General features: G+C 44.1%; 1 protein-coding gene across 1 annotated transcript in view; it reads right to left on the bottom strand.

The window, feature by feature from the left end:
• ELK3 (ETS transcription factor ELK3) overlaps positions 1-12,556 on the bottom strand; it is a 40,139-nt gene that overhangs the window by 9,121 nt on the left and 18,462 nt on the right. Inside the window, exon 3 of the mRNA XM_062611325.1 lies at positions 2,433-3,227. Within this exon, the coding sequence (XP_062467309.1) occupies positions 2,433-3,227 (795 nt within the window). The remainder of the gene's footprint in view (positions 1-2,432; positions 3,228-12,556) is intronic.

The following is a 12,556-nucleotide window of genomic DNA, read 5'->3' as shown; positions in this document are numbered from 1 at the left end:
ATGTCCTCTGATGATCAGAGTGCTAATGTCTGCAAGTTCTGCCAGAGCCAAGAGCTGGCCAAAGCAAGTCTCCAAATCTCTTTAATATTTAATGCAAAAAGAGCACAGAGCCTCCCAGGCTTGTTCTCAGTATTGCCACCAGTCAAGCATCCAAACCACCACAGGAAAAGTAAGTGTAAACACCACCAGAGCACAGGCTATCCTGAAATTACACACGGAAATTGAAGTGTCGCTTTGTTTTGTGCCCTCACGCAGCTGTACGTCTGGTACTCCGTGTGGAACCCAATGGGAAGTTCCTGCTTAAAAAACATCATTATAATCTAAGGAACAGCTTAAATAGAAATAATTCATCGCACAGAGAGGATTACGTTAAGTAACAATGCTCATGGCTCCTGACTTCTCTGACAAAGAATGCACCTAAGTACAATCTTTCTTCTAGCTGTCAGGTAACAGACAAGTGCTGTCACGCATACGTTACTTCCCAGGTCATTAGGCACGTGCTGGAGCCTGGATGGTGTATGTGGATACAACACAGACCATGCACGTGCTGGCTGCAGGCACGCTACTTTGTCCATAAGGAAACAGCATGTTGTAAAAGTTACAAACACTAAAGTAGCAGCCTGAAGAAAAAGAGTAAGTCAAAATTACATATCCACATGGGCCAAGGGAGAGCCAACAAAGTAACAAGCAAAAGTAATCTGTAAAAGAAGCAAGTACTGAACCAAGTCTAAATATCTCTCTTTGAAGCTAACCAAATAGAAAGCTGGCATTTCTCTACCGAACTATGGTACTGTATGCACTGACATCTTCAAACCCACTTTGCTGTTCTGAAATTGGTTGTGTGTATTACGTGCCCTTTCACAAGGGTATTCCTCATGACCAGCAGGTACAATGAAAAGCCACCTGAAACATCCTCTGAGGCAACAGGACCTTTCCTGAGCCTACATCACTCCTGGAGCAGGAGCTGGTGTCTGACATCCTGTTCTGCACCTGCCCCTGCCCTTGTAGGTGCCTACCTACCTACCTCAGAGATCGTCTAAGAAATGATGCATGCTCTTCCTAGGATAATGGGATAGACTGCAGATTTCCAGCCTAAATTATGGCTTTAGTTATTTTGCATTATGGTATTACAGCCACAATCATCTATCTACTTCCCTTCTACGTCTTTCAGGGGTAGTAAGTACACCAGTTTATAGATGAATGAGAAAACAAAACATTCAAAGAAATCATTACAAAATGAGGAAATGAATCTCTGTTCATACTGAGTTTGGGGGCAGCAATAAATTAAAACCAGTTTGTAATAACTCATGTTGTCAGTCATTGTGTCTGGTTGGCATCTGATGTGATTTGTCAGATTTGCTCCCTACGAGCAAAATACTGTGGTTATACCACAGTTAGAGGTCATGAGAGTCTGTCAATGCACCCCAATTTTGGCTTGCCACACTTCCATTCTTCCTGCCAAGCATAACTTCACTTCAAGGCTTCAGAGTGTCAAAAATGACAGATAACGGCCCACAGAATCCTCTGCCACACAACCTTGGTATCTTGGTGGCTTACAGGTGTGTGAACTGCAAGTAAATGACAGCTTGTAACACACCACCACCACCACCCCTTTGTGTTTATTTATTTACTTTCAGTTTGTTGCATTCAATGCCAGTATTTGCATTTTTATTGGGGAGGATGGGAGAGACACTGGGAGTGTTCCTCAGTGGGATAATTTCACTCTTGGGTGTTTTGGTCTCATTTTGCAGCGGTAGCAGCTCACCAATGCACACACCAGGCCATTGCCTATGTGATTTTCCTCTTCTCCTCTGACCTCCTACATTTTTTTTCCTAGACTTGCTTGAAAATGTGCCATTGTGATTGCACAAATGTGATTAAAGAGAACAAAATAACCTCCTGGTTATTCAGCAGGCCTGTGCTGAAAGGAAGCTCTGGCAAGGCCTCTGTGGATGCACAAAACTTTGGAAATTGGAACTGGCTTACGAGCCTGCCTTAGAAAGTACTTAATTTACTCTGTATTCAAAAGCTAATGAAAAGGTCGCACTGTCTGAAACCCAACCAAGCATCCCACAGGGCACATGCTCAAGTCATGACCTACAAAACCCTTGTGTTTTTCTTGTTGGATTTTTCCTGCTTGTTTTGTAGACCTGGTTTGAACTGACAAGCGATTCACTCATGCTCACTAATGGCTGCCCATCTTGTTATCCTTCCAGGCAGTCTGTGAACTGTGACAGCTTTTCCCACACTCACATAGGAACCCCAGGAAGAACCTACTTTCCACTCTTTTTTCAGACCTCTGCCATGTTGCCCTCTTCCCCGTATGCTGGTTTTTGTCCCACCAGGTGGATAGGCGCAAAGAGGTAACACTCCTGGCCACACGGAGGGAATACCTGGCTATAGCAAGAGTACAGGAGACAGGCAGGTCTCACCTGTGCAGTGAAGAAAGCTGGAGTCAGGGATCCTGAAGGAAGTGCAGGGCTGTTGAGGGCGATGGAACCGATGTCGGTGCTGGAAAGGACCATAGGTGGGGCAGAGATTTCCAAGCCTTTGGGTTTTTTAGCCTTTGGGGGAAGAGATTGAGATTTTGCCTTGGAGCCTGAGGAGAGGTTCAAAGGCTCAAGGGAATCTGAGTCGTGGCAACTGGAATCAAGGAAGAGGCTCCTGTGATCTGCCGGGAGAGGTGAGGTGGGAGACAGAGACGGTGACCGGGAGGAAGATGACGATGGAGATGAAATGCTGGCACTGTTGGGTAGCATTAAGGAAGATATTTTAGCTGATACTGATGAGCTGAGAAAAGCAGAGGCAGCTGCTGTTTCGGAAGTGGAAGGCAATGACACCATGGACCTCATCACTTGTTTGTCTGTTTTGTTTGTCACAAATCTGATGACAGTCCGAACCTCTTCCACTGGTGTGTTCCCTTCTGACTTCTCCTCCAGTTTTTCTGTTTTGATTGGCTTGTAAGGGTCTGGCTGGTTCTGCAGAGAGTTGATAGTGAAAGAGGAGTACAGGCCAGAGTGGATATATTCATTACGGCTTGTGCTTTTCAGTGCTGACAAGCTGTGCTTGTGCTGATCCCTGCTCTCGGAAGGCATCTTACAATCGCTGTCCTGCAGCAAAAGGCTCTCTCTGCTGATTTCCACAGCATGTGGATCCATTTTTAAAATCTCAGGAAAGGAGACAAACTTGTACACAAATTTTTGTCCAATCACTTTCTTGATGATGTTCTGCAAACACAAAAGCAGATGCTAGAAAGATCAGCATTTTAGAGGCACCAAGTACAGCAAACATAAGGGAGCTCACAAGAGCAGGGGGGCACTGCTCCCTTCTCAAGCTGAGCAGGTCATTCCATGGGACTCCTAACACTGTTCATCCTTGGCTCATTCCCATACCTCTGCTCAGCCAGAGAAACCACCTCTGCTCCACATGGTGCCTAACAAAATCACCATTACTGCATGATACAGACCTACTGGTGGGCTCTTCCCCCCCCCCCCCCCCACTTCTGCTGAGGTAGCTTGGGAATGTTTTCTTTCCAATAGAAACAATCCTGCCACCTTGAAGGCTCAAGACATGCCACCATTTGAGTTTCACAATGAAGGCAAATTTCCTCATCTGTGCCTCCCAGAAATGACACCAACTACCCTGAGTGTGAAATATCTCAAAAGGACAAAACCACTTCAGCTTCCATGCTCCAGTCATTTTGCCCCTCTTCCTGACCTCATGCAGAGGGACTGACCTAGGCTGACAGTGACCTCCTCCTTTCAAGAGTCAAGAACAATGTCTCTGACAAATGCAATCACTTGCACGGGTTGGAAATGTACTGTATGCCCTGTGCTGTCTCCAGGTTTGAATGAGGGTGAGGATGATCACTGGTGCAGACAGGTGCTTTTCATCAGTCTAAAGTGGCCACTGAAATTAATTATTAAACAAAAAAAAAAACCAAACCACCCAAGGGTTTATAGAACTATTTAATTTTTCTTCATATTTATCACAATAAAACTGTCCCTTTATGGAAAGAACTGATTCTCTTTGAAATTGGAATCTCTCATGAGGGCCCTTTTCCCACTCCTAGCTCTCTTCCTGCAAACCTGGGTACACTGCCTGCTCTAGCACAATGCATGGTATCCCCAAGGACATGATGTGAGCTCCTCCAGAGAGACACTTTATGGCACCAGGTGCTGGCTTAGCCTAAGAATGGGCCTGGAACATTTCCCACCCTAAGCCAAGTGCTGTGGCAGATAAGAGGCAGTATTTCCTGAGATTTCCATAGTGATTTCTCTCTTCTCGAAGGTCTTGATGGAGAGCGTGTCTTTAAGCCACCTGTGAAAAACCCTTTTCCAAGAAGCTTCCCTTTAGTGCAGCACATCTGCTGCACCTCCAGGTTACACTCTGCAAACAGACATCTGCTTTGCTGTACATATGGGAATGTAAATACCTACAGGATTCCTAAAAGTCTAATTTGTTTTTCATTCTATCACAGATCCTGAGACCAGAAGAGGAAAGATTTGTTAAACTGATTGAAAATAAAAAGAAAAATCAATACAAAATCACCCCTATTTATATATGGGTAGTACCCAGTGCTTGCAGTGCCCACACTACACCTCTTTGTCACAAAAGCAAGGCTCAGTTTGGGAAACAAAAGTCTGCACTTGAGTACTGGAACCTTTTCTGTCTTTCAGCCGAGCTGCTGCACTCTGTAATTCATCTATCTGTATGTCCTGACATTTCATCCAGGCACCTTCCTGAATACGAAACTAATGCTACAAAGAGCCCTGGGATGTAGCTTTGCTTCACAGGTCAGGAGCTACGGCACAAATGCAGAAAGTTGTTTCCCAAGTTGATAACAGGGATCTGTAGCAAGGAGGAGAATCAAATACAGCAAGTTCAGACTAAAGGTACAAAGCTGCTCTCTTCCATGCCAAAATGAACATCTACCCACCTGATGGATCCTGCAATGCCTACTTTTGCCCTCTAAAAGTTCAGTCAGCCTGCAGGATCTGTCTGCATGAGCTGTAATTCCCAGGGGTTAGACAGTTTTGGCCTAGATACATTTTTTTCATGCAAAGTAGGTGAAACATTGGATGGACACGGTTCTTCTGCACCCAACGTTACATTCTTCTTGAAAAAGGCAAAACCTCCAAACTATTCACATACCCAAACAAACATCCCAACAGGGTCTGGTTTTCTTTTTTAACTATCTCTCTCTTTTTCTTTAAATTATTATTTAAGATAAAACCTCCCTTCTGCTCCTGGCAGCTTTGAGTTATTGTTACATCAAGCAGTGCCAACAGAGATCTTACTTGGAAAATGTGATCAAGCAGCAAAAGATTAAATGTATTTGAGGGTGGCACTTCTATACCAGTGCAGGCTTGAAACACAGAAACATTGCTATAAAAAGCAACTGAACGGGCTGGTGAGTTTATACTTCCTCTGTTATTATTAAATATAGTGGTATTTTTAGAAGGTCTCAGTACAGCTCCTCTGACCCCCTAAGCCTGCAGCAAAGGCCCACTTAATGATGCCTGGAGATTAAAAGGATTCTAGTGCAGATCCCACAAGCACTTTGCAGGCTTCTCTTAAATGTGGAGCCTGAGGGAATCTCCATCTGCATGTAAGAGAAAATAAGGACGCAAATTAAGTAAGTGCCTCCAAAATGCCACTGACTTCCCTGAATTTTTTGACAAATAATTGAAGGTAAAGAGCAGCTGATTTTTACCATCACCTCAGTGATCTGTCAGAACCATCCTGAGCTGTGGACGATGGTTCAAACCGCAGAAGACAGTGACAGGCATCATGACAAGCAGGGGTTCCACCACCCTCAGTTTGAAAGGGCAAAGATGTTTTCCTTGTCTAAAGACTGTGTTTGCAGGGCTGGTAAACCACGTGCTCGGTAGCAGGACATACAGTAAGTGTATGTGCACGTTTAGCCTGTTTGTTATTTGCGTTTCCTAGGTAGGTCCCTCGTGCGCAGGCCTGCAGTGAGTGCTGGTGTCTGCGCTGGCAGGGATGGTGACTGCTGGGGCAGTGCAGCTGCTGGGGAGGAGAACTGGGCAGCAGGAGCAGGGCTCCAGTCCAACAGCTTAAAAAAGGGTAAATCTTATCAAGAGACAGAACTCTCTGGCATCCAGAAAGAGGGCAGGAGCTGGGAATGCCACCCTTCCCTTGGCTTCTTGACTGGTCCTCACTTGAATGCTTTACACTTCCCCTCTTCTGTCCCCAGTCTGTAAAACTGATGACAGCAAATGTAAGTACCTGCCACTGCTAAGTGTTTGAAAGCTGCCAATACAAATAGTACAGCACTGCCTGATGTCTGCTCTAGCACAGCAGCCGTTAGGGAGCTCAGACTTACTCACACCACATCACTTCAGACCCTCAGTTCATGCACCTCCAAACCCAGCCTTACCCAAGTGCTGTAAATCAATCGGAGGGATAGGGCTCTCTCCCTGTCCTTCTCCACAGACTAGCTGGCTGAGCTAGATGCCAAAGGCTCAGTGGCCTGGTTCCCCCTGCAGCTTAAACCAGGCTATAATGTGGTTGGAGCACTACTACTTTAGGAAGCCTTCCCAAAATACACAGGAGCCGTTTGCCCGTCTCAACAGCATATGACCTCTGAGTTTCTTTCCACTTTTTTCTTTGCTCCCAAAGTTTCCCTGTGCATTGGTACAACTCAGACTTCATTTCCACTATCATTTTTTTGCGTTTTATTTTCATCAGCTCTGACTCTTACTTCCTGTTTGAGCCATCTAGAGCTAAGGTATAACTATATGACCAGTGTGACACAGGGATTTTAGTGGCTTGGCTCAAACCTGCTAGCTAGCAAGTTTTCTGGCTGCAGGAGCCACTTGGGAGACTGAGCTGGGAAATGGGACCCAGTTCCTAGTTGAACGTCAGACTAATGTGGGGCCTCAGGGGCTGGAAGACCAGACGGGGACTTTTTTCCTCCTCCCAGGAACTGACCTGAGAACTCAAACTCATCAGAACAGGATAAACTTGTCTGCAGGTATCAAACATCCCTGCTTGGGAAAGAAGGAGAAGGACTGTGCTTGTGCAGCTATGCTGAGCTTTGGAAGCACAAGGCGCTCATTTAGCTGGATTTCTGTCTTTCCTTACCCACCTCCATCTGGAAGACAAAGGCCATTCCTCTGGCTGGCACCTTTGGTCAGGTTCCCTGCTTTCACTGCTGCAGTTCACTGTAAGTCCCTTTCCTCTCACATCAGACATGAGCTATTTGTCACTCCTTTCAGAGAAGCTCTTGGGTTTTCTCCTCTACCATCACCTTACTGAGTATCAGATTCTTTACTCCCATCTTTCCATAAGGACAGCACTCAATAACCACTTCTATGCCATTTCACACAAGCACTTTCTTGACTTCCGCACACTGTTTTTGAACAAAGCTCCTTCCACTTCTCAATAAAGCTATTTTCTAATGCTCCTTCAAGTATCTCCTTATAACATCTCCTACCTGTACCACTACAAAATGTAGAGCTGCTACTCTAGCACCATCATACCCCTGTTCTTTTATTGTAATGTTCTTTTTCCCTGACATAACTCAAGAGAAGACCTTCCCAAAAGTAAAATAAAAGTTTTCTTTATTCATTTATACCCTGAAGTTCTCTAAGCAGACCAAGCAAGGCCCCTCTTCCCAAAACAATTATTCCACACTGCCACCCACACTTGGGCATTAAAAATAGGACAAGTGACCAAGCTACTGGGTCTGACTTGTTAAAGAAGGGAATGCCATGGGCTCCTCTGAACCCTAAGAGCATGAGAAGCTCTGTCCCCTGAGCACTGCAACAAGCACAAAGAAGCTGGTATTATTTATATTCTATACATCATACTGCCAACCTATCTGTATAAGTGGGCAGCCGTTAACCAAAACTAGAATGATTTATTCTGTCTTTAGAAGACAGACTGAATAGCACTCACTGAGCAAGGCCTGGGGCCACATACTGCTAGAGAGGATGCAAAAATATTGAATAGCTGCTCATCGCAACAGTATGTGTCTGTGTAATTAAAGATGCAGCATAACTCATGCAAACACTAAGGTTACCCAGGGAACTGCGATTCTTGCATTTCCTAACTTCTGAGGGCTTGATTCCACAACTGTTACATCCTATTAATGTCTGTATCGGCATGGAATTTCCTGGATTTGCCCTCCTTCCCTCTAAAAACCTAATGGGGAAAACTCACCAGCTTCCCTCTTGTGATGTCATCTTGAAATATTCATGGAGAGCTTTAGTAGTCTTGAAACCTCCAGAGGCTTCTAAAAGATACCTGTCATTACAGCTACCATAAAACAAAGCAACTAAGCAACTCCAACAGAAAGAAACCTACTAATCCTACTTATATTTTAGTTCTACATGTGAAGCTAAAGTGCGCTGTGTGGGAATAGATGTGAAGTGTTTCCTGAAAGCATTACAAGAGATTTCTGAACAGCAGAAGTGTGTGACATGCTACTCGAGCTGTAGGTAGAGAGTGGAGGGTGCCTTTCCTCAGCGCTGTTAGCTGTTCTGCTGCTCTGTTGAGGCAACAGGGGTAATGCATTAAATAAGAAGGGGGGAGACAAATTCACGTAACAAACGAAACAGGAAATGGAAAGTCTTCAGATTATCTACAAACCTTCAGCAACCAGAATCATGGTAGCAAATTACAATCAAGACGTGCCACACTACATTTCCTGGGGTGCTTTATGTGTTAATTTAACACAAATCTAGCCATCAGCCTCAACAACACGTCACACTTGCTTTCAAAGCCTGGCTAAGAACATGTCCTAATTCTGTTATTCTTCCCCAGTACTGGAATTAATTTACTTTTAAGTTCAGCTGAACCAGATGATGAATTTTAACAAGCCAGTGTTCCCCCCAAGCAAAAGGCAGAGCTCATAAACCCGCATTTATCCAGTGATCAGTTTCTGCTTCTCCATGGTGAATAATTTCAAAGACAAACCGTGAAGCAGTAGCTCTGTGTCAGCTCTATGCAGCAGCAGCAGAGGGCAGCCCAAGAAAGGAAGGCCCATCCCATGCGCCACCATGATCTCCACAAGATCACTGCCCCTTGCCTCAAACTCACATGCTGCCTCACCATTTGGGTTATAGGTAAAGAAGTCCCTGTTGATCATTCCATGACCCAAATGGAGTCTTCTCCAGATTTCTGCCTCTTGTCTTCCCCACTGCCACTCCCCAGCCTGCAGCACAATGTTTATCCATTTGCTCAGTGTGCATCCCATTTGCCCCAGCACATCCAGCTGCCAATGCATCCATCACTGCCAATAGCTAGGGAAGGGACAAGGATCTCAGAAGGTTCTTTAAGGCTACCTCAAGGTCTAGATTGCTCTTGGTTTACCCCACAAAATGGTGAATGGTCCAGGGGAGAGGAGAACAAAAGTCACCTCACCAGGCCTTCCCCTTATGTCCTCAGAAGAGAAACAAGAATGCCAAGTAGCCTTTCCTTCCTTCATCACCTTCTTCCCTTTCTGTGCCATGAAGCACAGACTGAACTGAAGGCATAGGAAGCATTTAGGACTGAACGCACTGCTGAGCACTCCCTGCCAGACTACTAGGATTCATCATCTGCTATCTTATGTCACTATCTCTCACACTTCAAAACCTGCTGGAAGTTCTTTGTCCCTCTGCACTCTGCTAACAATCTGCCTTTCTCCACTGCTTGGGAGCCAACAGGACCCAACACTCCACACCCAGAGAGCAAGAAGCTCTCACTGTTTTCTGCTAAAGGAGTTATTCCTTCAATTTAAATAGCAATAGCTATGGTTTTGGCTTGGGGTCACAATACAGAAGGAAGAAGGAGCTTATCCTTCTCTCCACAGGAGCTATGACCTCCACTGGGCTGCAGAACTCCTGGAAAAACAGCCCAAATCCTTGTGCCAGACCTAGATGGAATCTGCAGACAGAAGAGAGCACACAGTCCAAGAAAGCAGGTGTAAGAACACCAAGCAATCACCTCAGCCAGAGCCCTGCTGACTCTGTCACCCTGGTGACAGAGAAACTGTGGAGGCACTCCTCTGGCAGATGCTGCATGAGCAGAGACAACACAGATGACTGAGGTGTTTGTGCGCTGGGGGGGCAACTGAAAACAGTGTAAGGGTTAAGAAAGTAAGGGTTAAGGAATAAAAGGAGAAAGGGAGCCTCTAGGAGCTGTTATGCTTGAAGAGATCAGAGAGAGCTCAAAGGACAAGTGCTACAAATCTCTCGTACCTTGTTTTTAAGCAATATCCGGTCACTGTGTATTTGGGCTCTGCCTGGATATGCTGTTCACTCACCAACAGGCACTCTGTCTCCATTGATCCCAGTCAAGTTTATAATCGGAGGGGTTATAGTCATATAATGAAGCGAGCTTCCCCATGCTGAGCAGAAGCCTTTTTAGCACTTAGTGAAGGGGAATTCATCACACCAACTGCTTGGAACAGCCATTGCACTGTCCTCCCTGAATCCTTTTGTGCTTCTCAGTCAGGCCTCCTTTGAACTTGTTAACTGGGAAAACCTGACTTCTAATTGACAAAATACTAAAAACATTTCACTGCAAAACTTAACGCTTTAAACCTGAAATTAACAGGAGGAGCTCTTCCAAATTCCAATGTGAGTAGTGAAAAGTCTAACCATCCAATTGTGCACGGATAATTTGCAATCAGCATGGGATTTGACTGCTGTGTTAGACTGGCTGCATAGTGCCCAGCTCCACTCTGCCCTTCCCGAATTAGTGCACTAATTAATACAAGATGCATACAGCACAGTAATTAATACACTATATAGTATAGTGCAATAATTAATACATTGCATATATTAGTGCAATAATTAATACATTTAGTGCACTAAATAATACATGACAACAGTACACCAAGCTGAGTTCAGCAGTAGTATCTAGTTTCCTCTGCCTTGTGCACGCAGCAAACATGCCATAATCATGCCAAACACTGGTGTTACCCACTGCATAATCTCATCTCGCTGCCTCTTCTGAGAAACCGAGAACAGACCAGTAAGCATGGCTATGAAGTTTTCCTTTTTAGTATACAAAATCTATAACAGTCCTTCTTTTCCATATTTAATCTTCAAGAATATAGAAAATAGTAAAACTTAGACATAATTTAGACATGTTATTTTTTAAACTCCAATTAAGGGGAAATAATCCTGAACAGATTTAATATTAATCAATAAACAAAATACAATGTTAATCCAAAAAAGGGTGGCAAAACAATTTGGAAACTCCTTGAACCTGTTGAAGTCAAAAATAGAGAAAGGTGAATATGCAAAATCTTTAGCACCTCCATATGTGTGCTCTGCATTCTTTTCCTTCTAGCACCTGGACAGGTCTGAAAGATTTCCTTCAAATATCTGTCTCTTCCAACAATCTAACACATAACCTGGTTATTCACTGTTCTTGTTTTTGCATTCTCTGTTGTACTGTTGCCACCTTGCTTCCTGATGAAGAATAAGACCAAGGACTAAATGCCAAAGTGAAGTATGGCTTCATGAGAGTGACAGTGATCTTATGTACACCCACTACACTGCAGAAGTTTTATTTCCAGAGGAGCTACCTGTAAGTAACCTCTACTGACCTCTTCTAGATTGTGGGCATGCTCATGATGGCTGCAAATCAGAAGCAAATTGAGGGATCTAAAAAAATTACAGATTACTGTATTCAATATGTTATTATTTCAGATTTCAGTTTTAAATAAAAAGGCTGAAAGTGGAGCTCTCAGCAGCCAACAGCCCTACTGTGCTAAGTGTATGCCTACGCTATCTGCCTGTAACCAGCTTCTGAGAATACACAAATAACCACAGCTTGTTAGATATAAGTTGGCTGCCTAAACTGTGCTGATTTCTTGGGTCTTATTATTTCTATCAAAGCTCAACAGATGTACCTGTGAAGAAGGAGCAAAATGTAGTAGGTCTTGCAAGGGCAGAAAAACTGGATGAAGAAACCCCCAAAAAAGCACGTTTCATTATTTTAACCTGAGATACCCAGAGGGTAAGTTTCTAAGTGGTAGTAAATTTAAAATTCGACAGCAAATACAGTCTTCACGTAAGATGAACTCTGCACGAGACTACTGCCTTGACAAATGGACCCAAATACATCCCTGCTCTGACGCCCACCATCTGATCTGCTTCTTTTCCCTCTGCTTGCTACCCTTATTCTGCACTTTCATGCAGTAAGATACGACATTAGTGCTCTCTTATACATATCGCTGCTGATTAAGTGATAGCAACATAAAACCTGGACTGCTGGTGAAACTAACACAGACTTTGTCCTAAAATGACATAGTGGAAAATGTCCAAACTCTTGGAAACACTGAGCATTAACAAAGGAATAGTTACAGTGAGATCCTGCTGAGGTAATACTGCAGTCATAACTGTAGGAATGTTTCAGCACTGTATTTCCAGCTAATAAATTAGGATCTGATACAGTTGTCAAAATGATTTATCAGAAAGCTCACGAAAGACTAGCTAAAACACTGGCCAACAGGATCTATGTTCCAAAATATGTTTCCCATGAAAACTGTGAAACCTCAACCCCACCCTCTATGCTGCTGAGTTAGTTGTTT

Source organism: Pezoporus occidentalis, unplaced genomic scaffold, assembly GCF_034315485.1.
Source record: "Pezoporus occidentalis ecotype Australia unplaced genomic scaffold, CSIRO_AGI_Poc_V1 ctg152, whole genome shotgun sequence".
NCBI classification, from domain to species: Eukaryota; Metazoa; Chordata; class Aves; order Psittaciformes; family Psittacidae; genus Pezoporus; species Pezoporus occidentalis.
Note: the sequence above shows the minus strand (reverse complement) of the source record. Positions and strands in the feature narration are given on the sequence as shown.